Source organism: Giraffa tippelskirchi, chromosome 7 (genome assembly GCF_054371585.1).
Source record: "Giraffa tippelskirchi isolate mGirTip1 chromosome 7, T2T-mGirTip1v1.2.pri, whole genome shotgun sequence".
Classification (NCBI taxonomy): domain Eukaryota; kingdom Metazoa; phylum Chordata; class Mammalia; order Artiodactyla; family Giraffidae; genus Giraffa; species Giraffa tippelskirchi.
This window is the reverse complement of record NC_137281.1, coordinates 85,282,127-85,306,325: the sequence shown is the minus strand read 5'-3', so window position 1 is coordinate 85,306,325 and position 24,199 is coordinate 85,282,127. Positions and strand designations below refer to the sequence as shown.

The 24,199-nt window shown below is 36.6% G+C and overlaps 1 protein-coding gene across 5 annotated transcripts in view; it reads left to right on the top strand.

Annotated features, from left to right (window-relative positions):
* The window catches only part of MYO9A (myosin IXA), a 223,508-nt gene that overhangs the window by 32,164 nt on the left and 167,145 nt on the right, over positions 1–24,199 (top strand). For all 5 annotated transcript variants that reach the window (XM_081506178.1, XM_081506177.1, XM_081506176.1 and 2 more), the window contains exon 2: positions 20,704–21,614. In XM_081506178.1, the coding sequence (XP_081362304.1) occupies positions 20,775–21,614 (840 nt within the window). In that variant the 5' untranslated portion in view covers positions 20,704–20,774. The remainder of the gene's footprint in view (positions 1–20,703; positions 21,615–24,199) is intronic.

The window sequence follows — 24,199 nt, the reverse complement described above, 5'->3', positions numbered from 1 at the left end:
ATTGTTGAGTTTTGGAACATTGGTTATGTTGTCTAGAATGAAGGAATGGAGCAACAGTAGTTAATAAAGGGAACATTAGAATCATTGTTAAAAGGATAGGAAAGCAGGACAGAAAAAAATTGTAGTAGGAACAAAGTCTAAAGAGACTAGGTCTTCTTTCAAAGTGGACAAGAAGAGAGAGTCTGTTCAAAGGATCTTCTGCTTCTGAAAGCTCTTCAGAATATGGAGAACTCAAATCTGAGTTTAGAAATATACATGTATAACTATTCAAGTGCTGGAGAGTATGCACATCTGAAAGGCCACGAAGTACCTGGAAGATGTATTCCATAGATGAAGTAGGGTTGAAAGATTCTAAGGCCAAAATAAGTGCTGAATTCTGGCTGCACAAGCTTAAGCATGTGGAAAGTGATGCTGAGTTTTAGTATTTTGATATGCATTTTGTAGTAATTGAGTATATCTTGTCAACAACATCTCCAGAATATGCAGGCATATGTGGGGCTCCTAAGTGGATCAACTTATAGATCAGTTTCCCTAGTATCTAATTCTTGTTGAAAGTCAGAGGGAGAGGTGCTTAAATGAAGGATATCTTGAAAAAAGGGGGAGGAATAAAAATTTATGAATATCTAAATTAAGAAATAGAAGACTGTCTTTGTTTTGCTTATTCCCATATTTACTACTGAATACTACAGGATACTACTGGATTTACTGCTAGATATATTTAATATGTTTCTACTCTTTATCACATTCTTTTCCTGCTCTCCTGTCTACTTCAACAGCAGGATAGTGGTTTAAAGTTATATAAATGCTAATGAATCTGTATTCTTTTATTGATCTGTTGATAGCGGGGATCATGAGTTATAGCTGTTTGTTTCACATATTTATACAACAGACATATTTTGAGTTTCTAAGTGAAGTGTTAGTCGCAGTTGTGTTCCCATGGACTGTAGCCCTCCACGCTCCTCTGTTCATGGGGTTCTCCAAGCAAGAATACTGGAGTGGGTTGCCATTCCCTTCTCCAGAGGATTTTCCTGACCTAGGTATTGAACCCGGGTCTCCTGCATTGCAGGCAGATCCTTTACCACCTGAGCCACCAGGGAAGACCCTACTAGGTACTAGATGTGTGTAGCAGATACAAAGAAATACTGTGCCCTTAACAAGACTATAGACAAGAGACTGCCAAAGGTGAACTAAGCGATTAGATACACCATTTGGAGTTCAATGACAAGGCTAAGCTCAAACACCTCTATTGCAGAGATGCCTTCCTTAGGACTCCAGTGCATTGCCCAGTTTCCCTTCATTATTTACCAATCCCCATACCAGAGAAAACCTAATGCTGAGACTTGATCTCTGCTCTCTAAGAGCTTATGATTTCATAGAGGAAATGTGATACATTCCTTATCGACTATAATATAAGGTAGTTTATGACTGGCAAAGTAGCATAATAGTTAAGAACCGAAATTCTAGGGCTAGGCCCCTGAGGTCTAAATCTTGTCTCTGCCATTTAGTAGCTTGTGCAGCCATGAAATTAAAAGACGCTTGCTCCTTGGAAGAAAAGCCATGACAAACCTAGACAGCGTATTAAAAAGCAGTGACATTACTTTGCCAACAAAGGTCAGTAAAATCAAAGCTACGGTTTTTCCTGTAGTCATGTATGGATGTGAGAGTTGGACCATAAAGAAGGCTGAGCACTGAAGAATTGATGCTTTTGAACTGTGGTGTTGAAAAAGACTGTTGAGAGTCCCTTGGACTGCAAAGAGATCAAACCAGTCAATCCTAAAGGAAATCAGTCCTGAATATCCTTTGGAACGACTGATGCTGAAGCTCCAGTACTTTAGCTACCTGGTGCGACGAGCCGACTCTTTAGAAAAGACCTTGATGCTAGGAAAGATAAAGGGCTGGAGAAGAAGGGGATGATAGAGGACAAGATGGTTGGATGGCATCACCCACTCAGTGGACGTGAGCTATGGGAAATGGTAAAGGACAGTGAAGCCTGGTGTGCTGCAGTCCATGGGGTTGCAAAGAATTGGACATGACTGAGTAACCGAACAACAACAAAACCTTAGAAAAGTGGCAACCTCTATGTGCTTCAATTTCTTGATTTGTAAAACAGATAATGATAGCATACATTTAATTAGGATTGTTATGAGGATTAAGTGATTTAAGCACATAGTAAATGCTATATTGAGTGTTTATTGGTATTATTATTAATTACCATGTTTCTTATTTGTTCTGAGTGTAGCAAATTGACTAAGAAATTGGAACCTGGATTCTTACTCCAAATCATTCTTGTACTGGTTATATTATCTTGGGAACATTACAAAACCTTTCTGGAATTGGTTTTTTTCATCTGTAAATGAGGATAATAGCATACATTTCTTATTAAATAAGACAATACATGTAAAACACATCTTGTCCACAATGTGTAACTATATATTTTCAGTAAAGAGATATTTTTCTTGAAGCTGTGAATGAGGTAAAGGAAATGTTATAGAATTCCACTTTAGAGAAGTGAAGTACTGCTGAGATATATGACACATTCCTTGGCTCTTAGGATTCACTAAATGCATGTTCACTTAATGTTTTTATTTAGAGAATGGGAACCTGGTGAGAAAGCTGTTTAAAATACAATTTTCTTTCCATGAGGACCATGGAAAGATGATATAATAGTCTTGTAGGTGAGTTTCATTGACCAGTAGAAGGAAACATGAGCATAAATGATCTAGAAAAAGTAACTTGTAATAATCTTTTCTGTATGTGAATTGGATTTTTATAGTTTCACTAGGAATTTTAAAGAATTGTAGTATTCTTAGTTATTCTGTCAAACTATGCACTGTTTTATAACTATGAGTAAATTTGAGGGAGTTTCTACAGAGTAGAAAATTTGCTGAGTAAAATATATACATTTTTTCCAACCTTAACAAGATTTTTGTTGGAATGAATAAACATTTAGAAATTTCTGAAATTTTTTAAATTAAAGCTCAGAGGCTTCATAAGTACTCCATCCATATTATGCTTGTGTATTAAGAAAAAATGTAGCTATAGAAAGAATGGAAATTTATCTTTTGAAGGAGAGATTTTAAGTTAAGATTCGTATTTTGATTATAGTCTAGTCTTCATGTGGTATCCCTGTAGAATGGCAAAAAGTCCATTTATTTTGAAACTCTGGAAATACAGTTGACCCTTGAAATACAGTTGACCCTTGAACAACATAGGGCTTGGGGGGTGCTGACTTGTGTCTTAGGGTATAGTTCACACTCAATATCTGTGATTCCTCCATATCCATGGTTCCACTTCTGTGGATTCAACTAACTGTGGGTCATATAGTACTGTGGTATTCACTGTTTAAAAAAAATCTGCATATAAGTGGATCTGCACTGTTCAAACCCATGTTGTTGAGCATCAGCTGTAATGTAACGCTTAAAAGATAAATCTTTGATAACCACAAAAGACCCCCCAATTTCTGAAAACAATCTTGAGAAAAAAAGAACAAATCTGGAGGTATGTGGCCAGACTTCAGACTATGTTACAAAGCTACAGTAATCAAAACAGCATGATACTGGTATAAAAATAGATGTATAGATCAATAGAACAGCACAGAGAGTGCAGAAATAAACCTACTTACTTATGGCCAATTAGTCTACCACAAAGGAGACTAGAATATACAACGGAGAAAAGACAAGTCTCTTCAATAAGTGGTGTTGGGAAGTCAGGGCAGCTACATATAAAAGAATGAAATTAGAACATTTGCTTATACCATATATAAAAATGAACTCAAAATGGTCTAAAGATCCAAATATAAGTCCGGAAACCATAAAACTCCTAGAAGAGAACATAAGCAGAACACTCTTTGACATGAATCCTAGCAGTATTGTTTTGGATTGTCACCTAAGGCAAAAAGAAACAAAAGCCAAAACAGACAAATGAGACCTAATTAAACTTAAAAGCTTTTGCATAGCAAAGGAAACCATTGATAAAATGAAAAGACAACCTACTGAATTGGACAAAATGTTTGCAAATGATATGACTGATTAGGGATTAAATATAAACAGCAATGCAACTCATACCAAAAAAACAACTGGGTTAAAAAATGTGCAGAAGACATGGATAGACATTTTTCCAAAGGAGATATGCAGATGGCCAAGAGGCATGTGATATTCAACATTGCTAATCATTACAGAAATGCAAATCAAAACTACAGTGAGATACGTATAACTGATTCACTTTGCTGTATAGCAGAAACTAACTCAACATTGTACAGCCACAGACTCAAAAAATAATTTAAAAAAATCACAATGAGATACCAACTCCTGTCTGTCAAAATTACTGTCTTCAAAAAGTCTATAAATAAAAAATGTTGGCAAGGATGTGGAGAAAAGGGGACCCTAGTGCTCTGTGGTGGGATTGTAAATTGGTGTAGCCACTAAGAAAAACAGTATGAAGGATCCTCAAAAAACTAAAAACTACCATATGGTCTAGCAATTCCACTTGTGTATATACCCAAAGAAAAAGAAAACACTAATGGAATATTACGCACGATGGAATATTCAGTTCAGTTCAGTCACTCAGTCGTGTCCAACTTCTTGTGACCCCATGAATCGCAGCACACCAGGCCTCCCTGTCCATCACCAACTCCTGGAGTTTACCCAAACCCATGTCCATCGAGCCAGTGATGCCATCCAACCATCCCATGCTCTGTCATCCCCTTCTCCTCCTGCCACCAATCCTTCCCAGCATTAGGGTCTTTTCCAATGAGTCAGCTCTTTGCAAGAGGTGGCCAAAGTATTGGAGTTTCAGCTTCAACATCAGTCCTTCCAATGAACACCCAGGACTTATCTCTTTTAGGATGGACTGGTTGGATCTCCTTGCAGTCCATGGGACTCTCAAGAGTTTTCTCCATCACTACAGTTCAAAAACGTCAATTCTGCAGTGCTCAGCTTTCTTCAGCGTCCAACTCGCACGTCCATACATGACCACTGGAAAAACCATAGCCTTGACTAGACGGACCTTTGGAATATTACTTAGCCATAAAAAGAATGAAATCCTATCATTAGCAACAGTGTGGATGGACCTAGAGGGTGTTATGCTTAGTGAAAGAAGTCAGAGAAAGACAAATACTCTTATGTTATCACTTATATGTGGGATATAAAAAATAAAACAAATTGACGTATATAACAAAACAGAAATGGACTGACAGATACAGAGAACAAACTAGTGATTACCATTGGGTAGTTGAGAGAAGACAGAAGTATGAGATTGAGAGATACAAATGTCTATATATAAAATAAATAAGCAACAAGGATTTATTATACAGCACAGGGAAATATAGCCATTATTATGTAGTAACTTAAATGAAGTATATATAATCTATAAAACTACTGAATCACTGTGTTACATGCCCAACACTAATATAATATTTTAAATCAACTAGAATTAAGTAAATCTTTGTAATAATATTTAATTTAAATGCTGATTTTTGTACTTCCTCAAGGTATTTAAAGATTCTGGTAAGTGTAGTTTTGAAACATTCTTATCAGTAACAGTTGTAATATCAGACTGATAATTATCACATCAAATATCATTTTAACTTCAGATAACTAATCTCATTAGTTATGCTAAAGTTTTTCCTCATTTTTATTGAGGTGTAACATAAAGTGAGTGTGGTGTTCACAGGTTAAAATACTCTGTTCACAATTTAAAAATTATATGTATATAGCTGCTTATGTATCATCTAAATCAAGATATAGAATGTTTATAAAATGCCATAAGGCTTCCTTTTGTGCCTTGCCTCCAAAACTTCTCCTCCCCTACAGGGAATCATACTTCTGAAGTTTATAACCATAGACTGACTTTCTCTATTTGTGAACTTTATATAAATGGGATAATTTAGTGTGTATCATTTTGTATCTGGCTTTTTTCTCCCGCTCAATATTATCTGTGAGTTCATGTTATATCAGTAATTTGTTCTTTTTTTTAATGCTGTCTTGTATTCCATTTATTACTTTTATTGTTGATAAACATTTTGATTGTTTTCATTTTGGGACTATTTTATGAATGAAGTGACAATGAACGTTCTTGTACAAATCTTTTCGTGGACATAAGCCATTTTAATAGTGATTTGGCGTATCCCATTGTGATTTTGATTTGCATATCTCTGATGACTAATGATATTGTGTTAGTCAACTATGACTGGCTAACAAACAATCTGAAAATTGCCAGTGGTGTACAACAATAAGTATTTGTTAGTCTTGATTTTTTGGGTCAGATGGGTCAGCTTTACTCTGAGTATCCTATCTTCCTTCCTACTGAGACCAGTAGGCTAGTTGACGCATGTTCTCATGGTAGTTGCACAAAGTGCAAGATGGCTTACCTAGCTTACCACACATATTTCAAGACCTTGTTTGCATAATGTGTGCTGACTTTTCACTCTAAATTGTCATGTATCTTAGCCTGAATTTGAAGGAAGGGGAGGTATGCTTCTCCAATGGACACTGAAGTATTTTTGAACAATAATCTAATCTACCACAGATGTTGCATTCTTTTTCATATCTTTCTTGACCATTTGGATATTTTCTTACCCACATACCATGCATAGGTAAGAAGTGCAGAATCCTAACCACTGGACTGCCAGGGAAGTCCCCTGGATATTTTCTTAAGAGCCACTGTCCTATATATATTGTTGCTGGGCATGCTTACTGTATCTGCAACATTGATTACCTCCTTAGGAAAGGACGTTGATTGCTTGCTCATTTAAAAAATTTTTTTTTTTATTTTAAATTTTTTAGGAATTAATTTATTTTAACTGGAGGATAATTACAATATTGTGGTTTTTTTTTAACCATACATAACATTTAAAGCCACATACTGTCAAATTGTTGAAAGTAGCTCTTAAAGAAGTCAAATACAGTGGTGTATACATAGAAAACAGATGAGAAAGTATGAAAAAGTTGCAGTGAAGTTTTAATAAAATAACTACCTTAGGCAATAGAAATAATTGGTAAAATATTTGAATTAATGTTGATATGAATTTGTTTATTCCTTTAACAAACACAGTTTTGAGCTGTGGATACTGATGATGAAAAAGGCAAGTCTTTTCCTTTTAATGGGGAAGTCAGACAGTAAACAAAAATGTGAGTAAATAATATAATTCCAAATAGTGCATCAAGTCCTCTGATAAAAATTAATCAGGGCAAAAAAAAAAAAAAATCAGGGCAATGACAGTAGAGTGGAGAAAGAGGGTTATTTTAAATAGGGTTGTAAAGAAATGCCTGTCTGAGGAGTTGGCGTTTGAGCAGAGACTTCAGTGATATGAAAGAAGGTTCAGGCAGAGAGAGCAGGAAACAAACATAGAGGTCCTGAAGCAGGTGTAAGCTTCAAAACAGAAAAAAGACCAGTGAGGCTATACTGGATTGGAGTGAGGGAAAGATGGTTAGGGCATAATAAGGAATTTCAGTTTTATTTAGTTGTGTTAAGGTGAGCCATTCAAGGTTTTCAATAGGAGAGTGTCAAGGTTTGATTTACCTTTAAAAAGGGTGATTGCCTGTTCTGTTGTATATAAACAGGCTGTAACAGAACAATGACAGAAGAAGGACATCACACTGTAAGTAACTCAGATGAGAGAATGATAGTGGGCTTTGAAGTAGGTGATACAGATAGAAATGGTGAAAACTGGTTAGATTCAGGATATATTTTCGAGGCAGACCAATGTAATTATTGATGGATTGAATCTAAGGAGTTTCCTTACAGAACTGCTTACAAGGGAGGGATTGAAAAAATGTAACTATAATGCATTAGGGTAAACTGCCTACTATAACTGAAAAACCTCCAAATATCAGTGGTTCTACTCAATAAAATTTTATTTTTATTTACTTCCCAGTCCAATAAAGGTGGATTGGGTTGGGGTGATGATGGGTAGTTTTTTTCTTGTGGTCATGGGGGACTCAGGGTCCTCCATCTATTGGCTCTGTGTTTCTTAGGATCTTAGAGCTTTTCTCTGGATCCTCCAGAGAAGGCAATGGCACCCCACTCCAGTACTCTTGCCTGGAAAATCCCATGGATGGAGGAGCCTGGTAGGCTGCAGTCCATGGGGTCGCCAAGAGTCGGACACGACTAAGCGTCTTCACTTTCACTTTTCACTTCCATGCGTTGGAGAAGGAAATGGCAACCCACTCCAGTGTTCTTGCCTGGAGAATCCCAGGGACGGGGAGCCTCGTGGGCTGCCATCTATTGGGTCACAGAGAGTCGGACACGACTGAAGTGACTTAGCAGCAGCAACTGGATCCTCTTCATTCTTTCAGCAAATACGGAAAGGCAGATCCTTTTTTGGGGGGGACTTTTAATGCTCAGCCTGCCCACGTGTCAACTGGTGTGGGACTTAATCGCAGTGTAACTAACTGCAGAAAAGGTTGTGGAATAAAGTCTTAACTTTGCGCCCAGGAAGAGGAAGAATTGTTGTTCAGTCACTCAGTCATGTCCAACCCCATAGACTGCAGCACTTCATGCTTCCCTGTACATCACCATCTCTTGAAGTTTGCTCAAACTCCTGTCCTTGAGTCAGTGACCCCATCCAACCGTCTTGTTCTCTGTCGTCCGGTTCTCCTCATGCCTTCGATCTTTTCCAGCATCAAGGCCTTTTCCAATGAGTTGGCTCTCTACCTCGGTTGGCCACAGTATTGGAGCTTCAGCATCAGTCCTTCCAATGCATATTCAGTACTAGTTTCCTTTAGGATTGACTGGTTTGATCTCCTTGCAGTCCAAGGGACTCTCAAGTGTCTTCTCTAACACAACAGTTCAAAAGCATTAATTCTTCAGCACTCAGCCTTATGGTCCAACTCACATCTGTATGTGACTACTGGAAAAACCATAGCTTTGACTACACAGTCCTCTGTTGGCAAAGTAATGTCTCTGCTTTTTAATATGCTCTCTAGGTTTGTCATAGCTTTTCTTCCAAGGAGCAAGCTTCTTTTAATTTCATGGCTGCAGTCACCATCTACAGTGATTCTGGAGCCCAAGAAAATAAAGTCTGTCACTGTTTGCATTGTTTCCCCATTTGTTTGCCATGAAGTGATGGGACCAGGTGCCGTGATCTTTGTTTGTTGAATGTTGAGTTTTAAGCCAGCTTTTTCACTCTCCTCTTTGGCCTTCATCAAGAGGCTCTTTAGTTCCTATTTGCTTTCTGCCACAAGGGTGAAAGCAATCTGCATATCTGAATTTATTGATATTTCTCCTGGCAGTCTTAATTCCAGCTTGTGTTTCATCCAGGCTGGCATTTTATGTGATGTACTCTGCATATAAGTTTAATAAGCAAGAGGACAATATACAGCCTTGACGTACCCCTTTCCCAATTTTGACCCAGTCCATTGTTCCATGTCTGGTTGTTTCTACAGTTTTCTCAGGAGGCAGGTAATACTAGTGGACATTTTCCACAGTTTGTTGTGATCCACACAGTCAAGAGCTTTAGCATAGTCAATGAATCAGAAGTAGATGTTTTTCTGGAATTCTCTTGCTTTTTCTATGATCCAGTGGATGTTGGCAATTTGATTTCTGGTTTCTCTGCCTTTTCTAAATCCAACTTGAACATCTGGAAGTTCACGGTTCATGTACTGTTGAAGCCTGGCTTGGAGAATTTTGAGCATTACCTTGCTAGCATGTGAGATGAGTGCAGTTGTGTGGTAGTTTGAACATTCTTTGGCATTGTCTTTCTTTGGGATTGGAATGAAAACTGACCTTTTCCAGTCCTGTGGCCATTGCTGAATTTTGCAATTTTGCTGGCATATTGAGTGCGGCACTTTCACAGCATCATCTTTTAAGACTTGAAATAGCTCAGCTAGAATTACATTACATCCACTAACTTTATTTGTAGTGATGTTTCCTAAGGCCCACTTGACTTCACACTCCAGGATGTCTGGCTCTAGGTGAGTGATCACACCATCATGGTTATCTGGGTCCTTAAGATCTTTTCTGTATAATTCTTCTGTGTATTCCTGCCACCTCTTATTAGTATCTTCTGCATCTGTTAGGTCCATACCATTTCTGTCCTTTATTGTGCCTATCTTTGCATGAAATGTTTCCCTGGTATCCCTTATTTTCTTGAAGAGATTACTAGTCTTTCTGTTCTATTGTTTTCCTCTGTTTCTTTGCATTGATCACTGAGAAAGGCTTTCTTATCTCTCCTTCCTATTCTTTGGAATTCTGCATTCAGATGAGTATATCTTTCCTTTTCTCCTTTGCCTTTCGCTTCTTCTCTCAGCTATTTGTAAGGCCTCCTCAGACAACCATTCTGCCTTTTTGCATTTCTTTTCTTGGGGATGGTTTTGATCACCACCTCCTGTCCAGTGTTATAACAGCATATGCTTACGTCATGTCTCTGAGTCACATTTTGGTAATTCTCTCAATATTTCAAACTTTCTCATTATTATTATATTTATTATGATTATCGGTGATCAATGATCTTTGATGTTGCTATTGTAATTGTTCTGAGGTGCCACAAACCACACCCATATAAGACGATGAACTTAATCAGTACATGTTGTATGTGTTCTGGCTGCTCCAGGGATTGGGCACTCCCCTGTCTCTTTCCCTCTTCTTGGCCCTTCCTATTGCCTTAGATATGAAGTATGGAAATCATGCCAATGAATAGCTCCTCAGTAGCTGCTCAGTGTTCAAGTGAAAGAAAGGGTTGCGTGTCTCTCATTTTAAATCAAGAGTTAGAAATGATTCAGCTTAGCAAGGATGGCATGTCAAAAGCTGAGATAGGTTGAAAGCTAAGCCTCTTGTGTCTGTTGCAAAGGACACAATGCCACGATGCCATTGCAAAGGAAAACTTCTAGAAGGAAATTAAAAGTGGTACTGCAGTAAACAAATTATAAAAGAAAGTAAAATAACCTTATTGCTGACATGGAGAACATTTTAGTGGTATGTACAGAAGATCAAACCAGTTACAATATTCCTTTATTTCAAAGCCCAATTCAGAGCAAGGCCCCAACTCTCTTCAATTTAAGAAGGCTGAAAGAGGTGAGGAAGCCATAGAAGAAAAGTTTGAAGCTAGCAGAGATTGGTTCATGAGGTTTAAGGAAAGAATCTGTCTCCATAACATATAAGTGCAAGGCGAAGCAGCAAGTGGTGATGTTGAATTTGTACCAAGTTATTCAGAAAATCTAAGATAATTAAGGAAGGTTGCTTAAACAACAGATTTTCAACGTAGATGAAACAACCTTCTATTGGAAGAAGATGCCATCTAGAACTTTCATAGCTAGAGAGGAGAAGTCAGGGGTTGTTTGCAAAGGTCAGGCTGTCTCTTGTTAGGGGTTAATGCGGCTGGTGACTTGAATCCTAGTGCTTATTTACTGTTTCAAAAATCGTAGGGTCCCTTAGAGTTAAGGTAGATCTACTCTGCCTGTGGTCTGCAATGGAGTAAACCAAGCCAGGATGCCGGCATATTTATTTACAAAATGGTTTACTGACTATTTTAAGCCCACTGTTGAGACCTACTGCTCAGAAAAAAAAAAGATTCCTTTCAGAATTGACAATGCACCTGGTTATCCAAGAGCTCTGATAGAGATGTGTGATGTTATTGTTTTTATGCCCCCTACACAACATCCCTTCTGAAGGCCATGGATCAAGGTGTAATTGTTACGTTCAGGTCTTCTTATTTAAGAAAAACTTTTCATAAGCCTATAGTTTTCATGAAGAGTGATTCTTCTGATGATTCTAGGAAAAGTCATTTGAAAAGCTTCTGGAGAGCCCATTATACAGAGTGAAGTAAGCCAGAAAGAAAAACACCAATACAGTATACTAATGCATATATATGCAATTTGAAAGATGGTAATGATAACCCTATATGCGAGACAGAATAAGAGACACAGATGCATAGAACAGTCTTATGGACTCTGAGGGAGAAGGTGAGGGTGGGACGTTCTGGGAGAATAGCATTGAAACATGTACATTATCCTATGTGAAACAGAACACCATTCCATGTTCGATGCATGAGACAAATGCTCAGGGCTGGGGCAATGGGATGACCCAGAGGGATGGGATGGGGAGGGAGGTGGGAGGGGGGTTCAGGATGGGGAACACATGTAAACCCATGGCTGATTCATGTCAATGTATGGCAAAAACCACTACAATATTGTAAAGTAATTAGCCCCCAACTAAAATAAATAAATTTATTAAAAAAAAAAAGAAGAAAGAAAAGCTTCTGGAAAGGATTCACCATTTTAGATGCCATTGAAAACATTTGTGATTCATGAGAAGATATCAAAATACACAGGAGTTTGGAAGAAGCAGATTACAACCGTCCTGGCTAACTTTGAGGAGTTCAGTACTTCAGTAGAGGAAGTGAATGCAGATGTGATGGAAATAGCAAGAGAATTATAATTGGAATCCAAAAATGCTACTGAGTTGCTGCAATTTCACGTTAAAACCTGTAGATGAGTAGGTGCTTCTTATGGATGAGCAAAGAAAGTGGTTTCCTGAGGTGGAATCTACTCCTGGTGAAGATGCTGTGAAGATTACTGAAATGACAATAGAGGATTTAGATTATTACATAAACATAGTTGATAAAGCAGCAGCAGGGTTTGAGTGCATTTACTCCCGATTTTGAAAGAAGTTCTGTGGGTGAAATGCTATCAAACAGCATTGAGTGTTACAGAGAAATCATTTATGAAAGGAAGAGAGTTGATGCAGCAAACTTCATTGTTGTCTTATTTTAAGAAGTTGCCGTTGTCACCTCAGCCTTCAGCCATTGTCACCCTGATGATCAGCAGCAATCTGCATTTAGGGAAGAGCCTCCACCAGCAAAAAGATTACAACTCACTGAAAGCTTTTCAGTTAGCTTTTTTTTTAAGCAATAAAGTGTTTTTTAATTGAGGTATGTACATTTTTTAGACATAATGCTATTGCATACTTAGTAGACTATATATAGTGTAAATGTAATGGGAAACCAAAAAATCTTTGTGACTTGCTTTATTGTAATATTTCCTTTATTCTGGTGGTCTGAAACCAAAAACTGTAATATCTTCAAGGTATGTCTGCATGTGATTATACATTAGTATGGTAATGAGTATATTTATTTGTAGAACATTTCAATTTTAAGTACTAAGAAATGAAAAAACATGAATACTAGCTCTTGAATACCACTTTTCCAGAATCATTTTTCTAACATAACTTCAAAATGTTTAATAACTCTCTCTCCATGAAATGTATAGCAGTACACAAGTCAGTAATGTTTTCTCAAAGGATGCTACCTTGATAGTAGAATGTTCTTTCAAAATGTACTGGTGAGTCTTTTGCTTTGAGTGAAGCTATAGCAAAGCTAGGTTTTCATTTTTTAGATGTACATTTGCCTGATTCTGTCCTTCGAGTTCTCTTGTTACTGAGTAATAAGGTATGATCTTGCTTGCTAAACTGCATAAACAGATCCCTGTGATAAAGTACATATAAAGAGAAAGGCCACTTCTTTTTTCTTGTTGAAAAATAACTTGGGAGAACTTGATAAAAAGTAAAAGCAACAGTGCATATTTTTTTGAGAATTAAGTTTTATTAGCACATAGCTGCAAAACACTGCATTAAAAACCTTTAGTTATTCCTTTTGATCTTTTTTTTTTTGTAACCAAACTTCTCATTTAAAGGAAACTGTATTCCTGAACTCTGTTTCCTTCACCATAGTTTTTCCTCTGTAATTAGTCTCTTCTAACTCCGTCCAGTGAATAACATCATAAGCTTGCCTATTCTGAACCACACCCTACTGACCACAGCAACCGTCTCACCACATTGTTTTTCTCTGTTAGCATATACTCTGGAAGTAACTGCTTTGGTAGGGCATTAAAAAAATATTAAATAATTTTCTTTATGAAAAATATAACAATGTCTGATTGCTATTAAGTGCCAGTAATTCTTAATATGTATAGTTTTATTTTCACAATTTGTTATTTATCCCAACATCATTATTCATCCTTCTTTCTCTGCTGATTTGAAATATTAATTGTAAATTATATATGTATATATTTTGCTCTTTTGCCTTAATCTCTGTTTTACAAGATAATAATTTATTTCCTATCTCATAGAATTTCTGTTCAATTAGAATTATTGACTGTGCCAAAGCCTTTGACTGTGTAGATCACAATAAACTGTGGAAAATTCTGAAAGAGATGGGAACACCAGACCATCTGACCTGTCTCTTGAGAAACCTGTATGCAGGTCAGGAAGCAACAGTTAGAACTGGACATGGAACAACAGACTGGTTCCAAATAGGAAAAGGAGTACGTCAAGGCTGAATATTGTCACCCTGCTGATTTAACTTATATGCAGAGTACATCATGAGAAACGCTGGGGTGGAAGAAACACAAGCTGGAATCAAGATTGCTGGGAGAAATATCAGTAACCTCAGATATGCAGATGACACGACCCTTTTGGTAGAAAGTGAAGAAGAACTAAATAGCCTCTTGATGAAGGTGAAAGAGGAGAGTGAAAAAGTTGGCTTAAAGCTCAACGTTCAGAAAGCTAAGATCATGGCATCTGGTCCCATCACTTCATGGGAAATAGATGGGGAAACAGTGGAGACAGTGTCAGACTTTATTTTGGGGGGCTCCAAAATCACTGCTGATGGTGATTGCAGCCATGAAATTAAAAGACGCTTACTCCTTGGAAGGAAGGTTATAACCAACCTAGATAGCATATTTGAAAGCAGGCATTGCTTTGCCAACAAAGGTCCGTCTAGTCAAGCTATGGTTTTTCCAGTGGTCACGTATGGATGTGAGAGTTGGACAGTGAAGAAAGCTGAGCGCCGAAGAATTGATGCTTTTAAACTGTGGTGTTGGAGAAGACTCTTGAGAGTCCCTTGGACTGCAAGGAGGTCCAACCAGTCCATCATAAAGGAGATCCATCCTGGGTGTTCATTGGAAGGACTGATGTTGGAGCTGAAACTCCAATACTTTGGCCACCTCATGTGAAGAGTTGACTCATTGGAAAAGACCCTAATACTGGGAAGGATTGGGGGCAGGAGGAGAAGAGGACGACAGAGGATGAGATGGTTGATGGCATCACCGACTCAATGGACATGGGTTTGGGGAAACTCCGGGAGTTGGTGATGGACAGAGAGGCCTGGCGTGCTGCAATTCATGGGGTCGCAGAGAGTCGGACACGACTGAGCGACTGAACTGAACTGAACTGAACGCATGTCAAATTTATTTTTGGTGAAGACTATAAAAGGAAAATTTGAAGATTTTTTTCAAAAGCGAATATTTGGGTCCATTATATATATGTATACCTTTATATACAATTTTATATTTTATATGTTTTTACTTGACATTGTATTGTTCATCCCTTGCCATGTTTCTGCGTGATTGGTATTACAAGTATCCTTCACCATCCATATCTGTTTAATTCTTCAGTTTTGATAGTGAATTTGGATGTCTCAGTGGTACTGCCTTATTTGAATTTATTTGATTACCTAAGTGGATAGCAAATAGTTTGATATTGAAGGAAGTATCCAAAAATATATTCAAATATATTTGGCTCTTGAATTTAGATTGTGAGATTTTTTGGATATGAGAAATTTGTATAATAAGGGATACCTGTATTATCAAAGGATATTGTACTGAACCTGTTGTAGTGGGTTCTTTTGATCACAGAGAGCAGAAACCCAACTCGAAGTGGCTCAGGGAATAAAAAGGAATTCATTGGCATGCTTAAAAAGGCAATTCAGTGATTGAGTTTATCAGAGACACAGCTAGATTCAGTGGCTCAGTGTTGTAAGGCCTTGCTGTGTGTTGAGTTAGTTCATTTCTTTAACTGGAGATAGGCTTCTTCTATGCATTCAGAGAAGGTGGCTGCCAGTAGCTCTAGATTTACATCTTAGGTTAGCAGTCCTAGTAGGAAAAAGAAATGCTTCTTTCCTAATAGTTACAGCAAATTTTCAATAGATTTTCCCAATCAGCAGCCACTGTCATAGGGAGAATGGAATAAACTGGTTGGCCGGGCCTGTGTCTCAGCTAACTGGAGAATGTGGTCAGTCCATTCAAACGGTGGTAAATGGCAAGGGAGGAGGTCTTCTGCGGAAAAACATAGTGCTTTCAGCAGAAGAAGGTACAGAGTACTTACTGACAAACCAGTAGATATCCACATACCTATGCTGTAGTGTGTCATACAATAACTCATTTCTTCCATCACCCTTTCTTTAGTTGAAATACTACAAGATTTTTTTCTTTTACTACCAAATCTGGCTTTTAGTTGCTGTTGATCTACCAAAAGTTAAAATTGGGCTCTAATAGCCTATGTAGTGATGAAGATCAGCTAACACACACATGTTAACCTGAAAAGCTATTTCATAACCCATCCTTTTACTCATTTTTAAATTCTTCCAGAAAAAGTGTCATTTTTTCTTTCCATAAGAGTTAGCTGTCCACCTTTGACTTAAATCTTATTTAGTCTTGTTTACCAAAGAACCTTGGCTTATTAGACCTTCATTTTTTTTAAGTTTTTGGTGTCTGCTTCTCTGTTTGATTCTATTTATAATCATAAAGGTGTGTTCTCAAGCCCTCTAACTAATAAACATTTCACTCATATTTCTTTTCCTTTCTCCTATAGCAGATATGAGAACACCTGCTAGTCTGCTTACTTGCTAGTCTGCACTTCCTGTTTAACTTATTATAGTTCTTTTCTGTTTTCTGCTTCTCAGGGTCACCATTGATAGCCAGGGACTTTTGTCTCAGGTGTAAACCTAGTATTGCAGTATGTAAAAGCTAAAACAGATATTTAACTCAACTTTCTTTTTCCATTTTACTTGAAGTTATTTTGATTATACCAACTTTCTTTTGGCTAGAATTTACATGTATAGCTTCTTTTTTTTTTTTTAAACCTTTAGGTTCTGTGTCCTCATATTATACATGTGTGTCTATTGAAATCAACACATAGGTGGATTTTAAAAATCCGCTCTGACAATCTTTTGTTTTAATTGGAGCATTTACACTTAATATAGTTACTTATATTTAGTTTGCTTTCTGTTTGTACTGTCTGTTCTAAATGCCCCTGTTGCCCTCTTTTGAATAGATTATTTTTTATCATCCCATATTTTCATTCTATTAGTTGGGAAGTTATGTTTTTTCCTTATTTTTTTAGTTGTTATCCTAGAATAGGGGTTGGCATCTTTTTCTTTTAGGGGACACATAATAAACATTTTTGGTTTTATGGACTATATGGTTTCTGTCATAATTGTTCAGTTCTGCCAATATAGTGCAAAAGCATCTGTAACAGTGTAAATTGTAGAGGACTAGATGTAGTCAACCAGAAAAATGAGCACTGCTTTGAGTCTAAAAATTGAGAGAATATTTTTATCTTTAAAGTGAGATAGTAGAAGAGGAACTGTAAGAGTGAGTCATAAAAAAAAAAATGAACCTATCAAGAAGATTATAAAGAAAATAATTGTAATGTGAGGGCTGTTTTTAGAATGAGAGGCTGGCCACCTTAGTCAAATGCTGCAGTGTGGTGTGTTAAGATGAGGTTTGAGAAGAAGCCTTTGGATTTGACAGCTTTGTGGTCATTGGTGACATCTTTAAAGAACATTGGCAGTAGCTTGCTATGTGGAAAGAGTGGTAAGGGAGTGGAAAGTGGAAATATAGACCATTGATTCCCAAATGCTATTCTCTGGACCAGCAACAAAAGAATTGCTTTGTTTTCCCAACCTCAGAACCATTTTGAGGCCTAGAAATGTATATTTTTAAAATGTTTCCCAGATGATTCTGATAAACACACATGGCCTGCTGTCAAGATGTATTTATGAGTGATTTTTTTTAAAAAAACCTTTTGTGGGGGGAGTGTGCTGCACAGCTTGCAGGATCTTAGTTCTCCATCTAGGGATCGAACCTGGGCCCTCTGCAGTGAAAGCATGGACCACCAGGAAATTTATGAGTGACATTTTGAGAGAACCCCTTTTTTCTAACACAGAGCAGTGACTGATAAAGTAACAAATCGAGATAACTGAATTGACATAAATGGGGCTCAAAATAAGGCAAACATTCCTATTCTGGAAAGAGAATGGAACAGAGCAGTGAGCAGGGCTGATGACTGGGAGCTTTCAGGGAACGCAGCTGAGGTTTTGGCCTCTTTGAGATAATGCAGAAATGTCACTGGAATTGGACTCATTGTAGGTAACCACGAGTCCAGGGTAGGTGGGGCTCCTCTATTGAAAAGAGTATTTCTGAGTTCTGGGGTTGCCATACTATTCACCTTTATAGGTGAGTTAGGCAGTATCCTGGAATAGTACAGGGAAAACCTGTGTGACTGTAAGGAGTAGCCTTGCTGCTTTCTGTTGCCAGAGGCCATAGTTTATATGAGGCTTTATTCCTTGGAATTCAGGAGAACACAAACATAGCTTTCCAACTAGAAACCTCCTGGCTTAAAATGTGTCTATGCTGTTACTGCAGGACAGATCTCCTGATTTGAATAGACCAACTGTAAGAAAAATATTTATGAGATAACTTGGAAAATTAAATGTCAGTTGTATTAAAAATATTAATTTAAAGGTTAATATTGTAATAGTATTGATTAATAGTATTGTGGTGGTGTTAAAAAAAAGTAGTAAATAATGGGTTCTTAGTAAATGTTGGTATGAAAAACAAGTCTTCCATCAAAAAATGTACCTGTAAAGCTAAATTCTCAAACTAAGGTATCTAATGCTGAGAAAAATAAGAAATAAAATCAACAATCATAAGAGCAATTCACTCTGATGACATTATTATTCTGAAAAATATCCAGTTATATAGGATGTTTAAGGAGGTAAGTAAGCAAGTAGTATCTCTTAAAACAATTATGAAATTTTAATTGAAAAAAGATTGGATGAATATGAAAATAAGATAATCCTTAGGAGTGAAACAATGTGATTACAAAAAACAACAACATGGTGTTTATGAATGGGAAGTCAGTAGGATGTCAGTTTTTTCCAATATTGAGCTATAAAATCCATCAAAATGCCAAAAAGTCTTTTCATTGTAGTTGATGTGCTAATATTTAAATTTTTTATGGTGGTACATAGTTGAAGTAACATTAAAGAGGAACAAATTGAGGTGATATGCCCTCCAGATATCGAAGCTTATTATAAAGCTATAACAATTAAGATAGGCTTACTGTTGGTAAATAGACGAGTGAAAAAGATTACAGAGCCCAGAACAGACTGATACTTATATGAAATTAGCCACATGGCAGAGGTAGCATTATGAGTCAGTGGGGAAAGATTAGATTCTTCATTGTGGTGCTGGTTCAGTTGCTAACCTGAATTGATTTGAAAATAATTATGAGCCCTGTCTCACAACACACATGAAAATAAGATCTGTATGCATTAAAGACTTAAATAAGAAAAGCAAAATTTTGGTCTTTTAGGAGAAAATATAGGGTAATAACTTTATATCCTTAGGATAAAGGAGGATTTTAAAAAACTATACTAGGAGATAATAGTATATAGGTTTTAGAGCCAGACTGCCTGCTTCAAATCTCAACTTTATCACATTTGGTCAAGTTAATGTAAAATTTCTATGTTTTCTCTTTTGTAAAATGATGATAAAAAACAACCTTTTGTAAAATGATGATGATAAAAAACAACCCTCGGATGACTTGTGAGTTTTAAATTAAATAATTCATGTACAGTGCTTTGAAAAATGACTAGTAGAAATAAACACATAACAAAAGTTAACTGCAATTGCTAATGTTGCTTATTAAAAAAGAAATAGTAACCTGTAAAGGATTGCTAAATTTATCAAAAATATAACTTCTGTACAACAAAAGGCAACATGAACAAAATAGAAGGATAAGGTACTGAATGGTAGCAGATATTTGTCACTCATTCAACTGAAAATTGAATACATAGGTTATACAAAAAACTCATTCAAATTAATAATGAGCAGACAAATCAAAAAAGGGAAAATGAATAAGCAATCATAGCCCCAATGGCAAATGGTAGGATGTGTTACCCCTTCTCGGTGGTCATCAGGGAAATAAAATTTGAAGTAATGAAACATCTTTTTACATTTCTTATATTGACAGAAACTCCAGTCTGACAGTACTGACTTTTGGTAAGGAGGCAGAGAAATACAAGTTCTTCCTAGGTGACTGCAATAGTCAGTTGATACAAGTACTATGGAGAGCATTTTGTTAATATCTAGCTAGTATAGTTGAAGGTTCCTCTCATTGTTTTCTTGGTTATAATTCCATCTAGTTTAATTTCTGTTTATCTGATCTCATCTTTTTACTGTTTTTACTTTCACAAGTTTTTACTTTGTTGGTGACACTCTTTTTTGGTTTTGCTTTATCCATAAGAGCTTTTGGATATATGGTGATTAGATTTATGTGATTGTTCTGTCCATCTTAATTCAGTCTTCTGTGAGTCTCTTTTTCATACGTAAAGAAGTTGATTCTGATCCCAGGTACCTACCTCAGAAAAATTTGAGATAGTAGAGGACAAATTAATTATTATTTTTACTTTTTGGGTTTTGAATTATTAATATAACAAAACATTGAAAAAATTTTGGCTGCTTTAGAAAGCGTCCAGATTTGGACAATATATGAAATATTGTGGTCTCAGACTGTTTTCAAGAACTGTTCCTACTCTAAGAGAAGTGTTGGGATTTTTTTGTTCTAAAAGATATAATCAACATAATTGTTAAGCCTCTTTTTTTGTGTAATGTGACTTCTTAATGTTTCACATCTTTTATGTTGCAGTTCTCTTGCCATGAAAATGATTTGCGCAGTCTTGAACACATACCATCCATGCTGATGGGACAGGATCCAATATGAATATAAATGATGGAGGAAGACGACGCTTTGAGGATAGTGAACATACATTACGTATATATCCTGGGACAATTTCAGAAGGGACAATCTACTGTCCGATTCCTGCCAGAAAAAACTCCACAGCTGCTGAGGTGATTGACTCACTTATAAACAAGCTTAATCTTGACAAAACAAAATGTTACGTTCTAGCAGAGGTAAAAGAATTTGGTGGAGAAGAATGGATACTCAATCCAACAGACTGTCCAGTTCAGCGAATGATGTTATGGCCCCGCATGGCTCTGGAAAATCGCCTGAGTGGAGAGGACTACCGTTTTCTTCTGAGAGAAAAAAACCTTGATGGATCAATTCATTATGGTAGTCTTCAGTCATGGCTACGGGTAACAGAAGAACGTCGCAGGATGATGGAACGGGGTTTTCTTCCACAGCCTCAACAGAAGGACTTTGACGATTTATGTAGCTTACCTGATTTGAATGAGAAAACTCTCTTAGAAAACCTACGAAATCGCTTTAAGCATGAAAAAATTTATACCTATGTTGGCAGTATTCTAATAGCTATTAACCCATTCAAGTTTCTTCCTATTTATAACCCCAAATATGTCAAAATGTATGATAACCATCAATTGGGAAAACTTGAGCCTCACATTTATGCTGTGGCTGATGTAGCTTATCATGCCATGCTTCAGCGCAAAAAGAATCAGTGCATCGTTATTTCAGGAGAGAGCGGTTCTGGAAAGACTCAAAGCACAAACTTTCTTATTCATCACCTTACTGCCCTCAGTCAGAAAGGATTTGCCAGTGGAGTGGAACAAATTATTCTTGGCGCTGGACCAGTACTTGAGGTAAGTGTGTAGAAATAATTTTTCTTGTTATTAAACATATCTAAAAAAAATTAAAATTTGTTAGATGTGAGAAAATGAAATAAAACTAAATAGAAGTATAGACATTATTTTTTAGTTACCAAGGAAAACTGGAAGATAGGAGAGTGAAAATGACAGTGTGGAAGATTGAAAGATTTAACAGTGGCAGTATTTTTTTCAAAGAGTAACTTTGGGCCATAGTGATGCAAAAGAAAGAGATAATTGGAGTCAGATATATCCCCCTGTAAAGGGAGATAGCAGGAGCAGGATTCCTGTCTGTAATTGACTATGGTAATGGGTAGTTGGGGAAAATATTCTTATCAATGTATTTTTGTCTTTGCAGCCTTAAAATGTGCCTAGGATTGAAATTCTAAGGGTTCATCTTTGAAAATATAGAGAATATGGGAAATATTTTTTAGTTCTGTTTTATAAATAATACCATCAAGGGTAGAGAGGAAACAATACACTATTTTTGTTTTAGAGCTTAAAGGAGAGTTCATATTGTTGTTTTGAAAGAGTTTTTGTGAGGTCTAATTGCACAGATGTAAAGGTACAATTTGATAAATTTGACATATGTGTGTACCCATTAAACCACCACCACAGTCAAGATACTAAAACATACCCATTATCCCTAAAATTTTCTCATATCCTTTTGCCATGCCTCTTTCTCACTCCTCCTGCTCCTCTCATCTACAAGAAACCTCTTACGTGCTTTCTGTCATTGTAGGTTGGTTTGTACATTTTACAATTCTGTATAAATGGAATCATGTAGTATGTGCTATTTTATGTGTGATTTCTCTCACATGGTATAATTATTTTGTGCGTGTGTTAATAATCCCTTTTGCTAAGACAGTATTCCATATTCCATTGTATGTATTTACCACACTTTGTTTATTCATTCATCTTTTGATGAACATGTAAGTTGTTTCCAACATAAACAACATAAAATATTATACATATTATACTATGTATAATATAATATAATATTATACATATTATACATATTATACATAAAATATTATGTTTTTGTGTGGACATAATCTGTTTTTTTCCTTGGGTAAATAGCTAGGAGTGGAATGACTGTATCATATCATGTATGTTTATGTATTTTAGTCGCTAAGTCGTGTTTGACTGTTTTGCCACCCCATGGACTGTAGCCCACTGGGCTCCTCTGTCCATGAAGTTCCCAGGCAAGAATACTGGAACGGGTTGCCATTTCCTTCTCTAGGGAATGGTCCTGACCCAGGGATCGAACTGGCATCTCTTGCATTGGGAGGTGAATTCTTTACCACTGAGCCACCTGGCTAGCCTGGATCCTATCATAGGTATATGTTTAACTTTTAAAGAAACTGCCAAACTTACGTATAAATTGTACATACCATTTTACATTCCTACCAAGCAATGTATACAGTTCGTGTTATTCCATATCCTTGCTAACCTTTGATATAGTCATCCTTTCTAATTTTAGCCTTCAAATTAGATATACAGTGGTATCTCATGATTTTAATGTGTATTCTATAATACATTCATGATGTGAACACCTTTTCATGTGTTTATTTGCCACTTATGTATCTTCTTTGGTCAAGTGTCTGTCAAAGTCTATTGCACAACATGTTATTGTTGTGTTTTGAGAGTTCTTTGTGTATATTGGGGGCAAATCCGTTATCAGACATGTGTTCTGAAAATATATACACATCTTCTCCCAGATTTAACCCTCTCTTTAAGAATTTAAATTCGAAAATTTTCATAATGAAGTAAATTGATTTCCAGTGTTGTGTTTGTTTCTGGTATACTGGAAAGTGACTCAGTTATATATATCCCTAGTGGCTTATGGTAAAGAATCCACCTGTGATGTGGGAGACCTGGGTTCAGTCCCTGGGTTGGGAAGATCCCCTGAGGAGGCAAGACAACCCACTCCAGTATTCTTGCCTGGAGAATCCCATGGACAGAGGAGCCTGGCGGGTTCCATGGGGTCGCACAGAGTCAGACACGACTGAGCGACTAAGCATGCACTCACATGCTTGCACACACACTCTTTTTCACATTCTTTTCCATTATGGTTTATTATAGGATATTGAATATGATTCTTTATATATAATTGTAAATCATATATAATCATATTATATTCATATTATAATCATATAATATGATTATACAGTAGGACCTTGTTGTTTGTCTGTTTTATATGTAGTACTATGTATCTGCTAACCCCAAAGTCCTAATTTGTCCCTCTTTCACCCCCTTTTCCCTTGGGGAACCATAAGTTTGTTTTCTATGTCTGTGAGTCTGTTTCTTAGCAGTGAAAAGCTTAAGAAAAAAATCATGCCCAGGACCAGATGGATTCACCGATGTATTCTACCAAACATTTAAAGAAGAATTAACACAAATCCTTCAAAATTATTCCAAGAAATAGAACAGGAGGGAGGAAAAGTTTCTAATTTTACAAGGTCCAAAATATTTCACTGATACTAAAATTAGACAAAGACACCACAACGTAAGAAAACTACAGACTGACATCCCTTGAAACAGAGAAATTCTTAAGGAAATACTAGCAAACTTAATTCAGC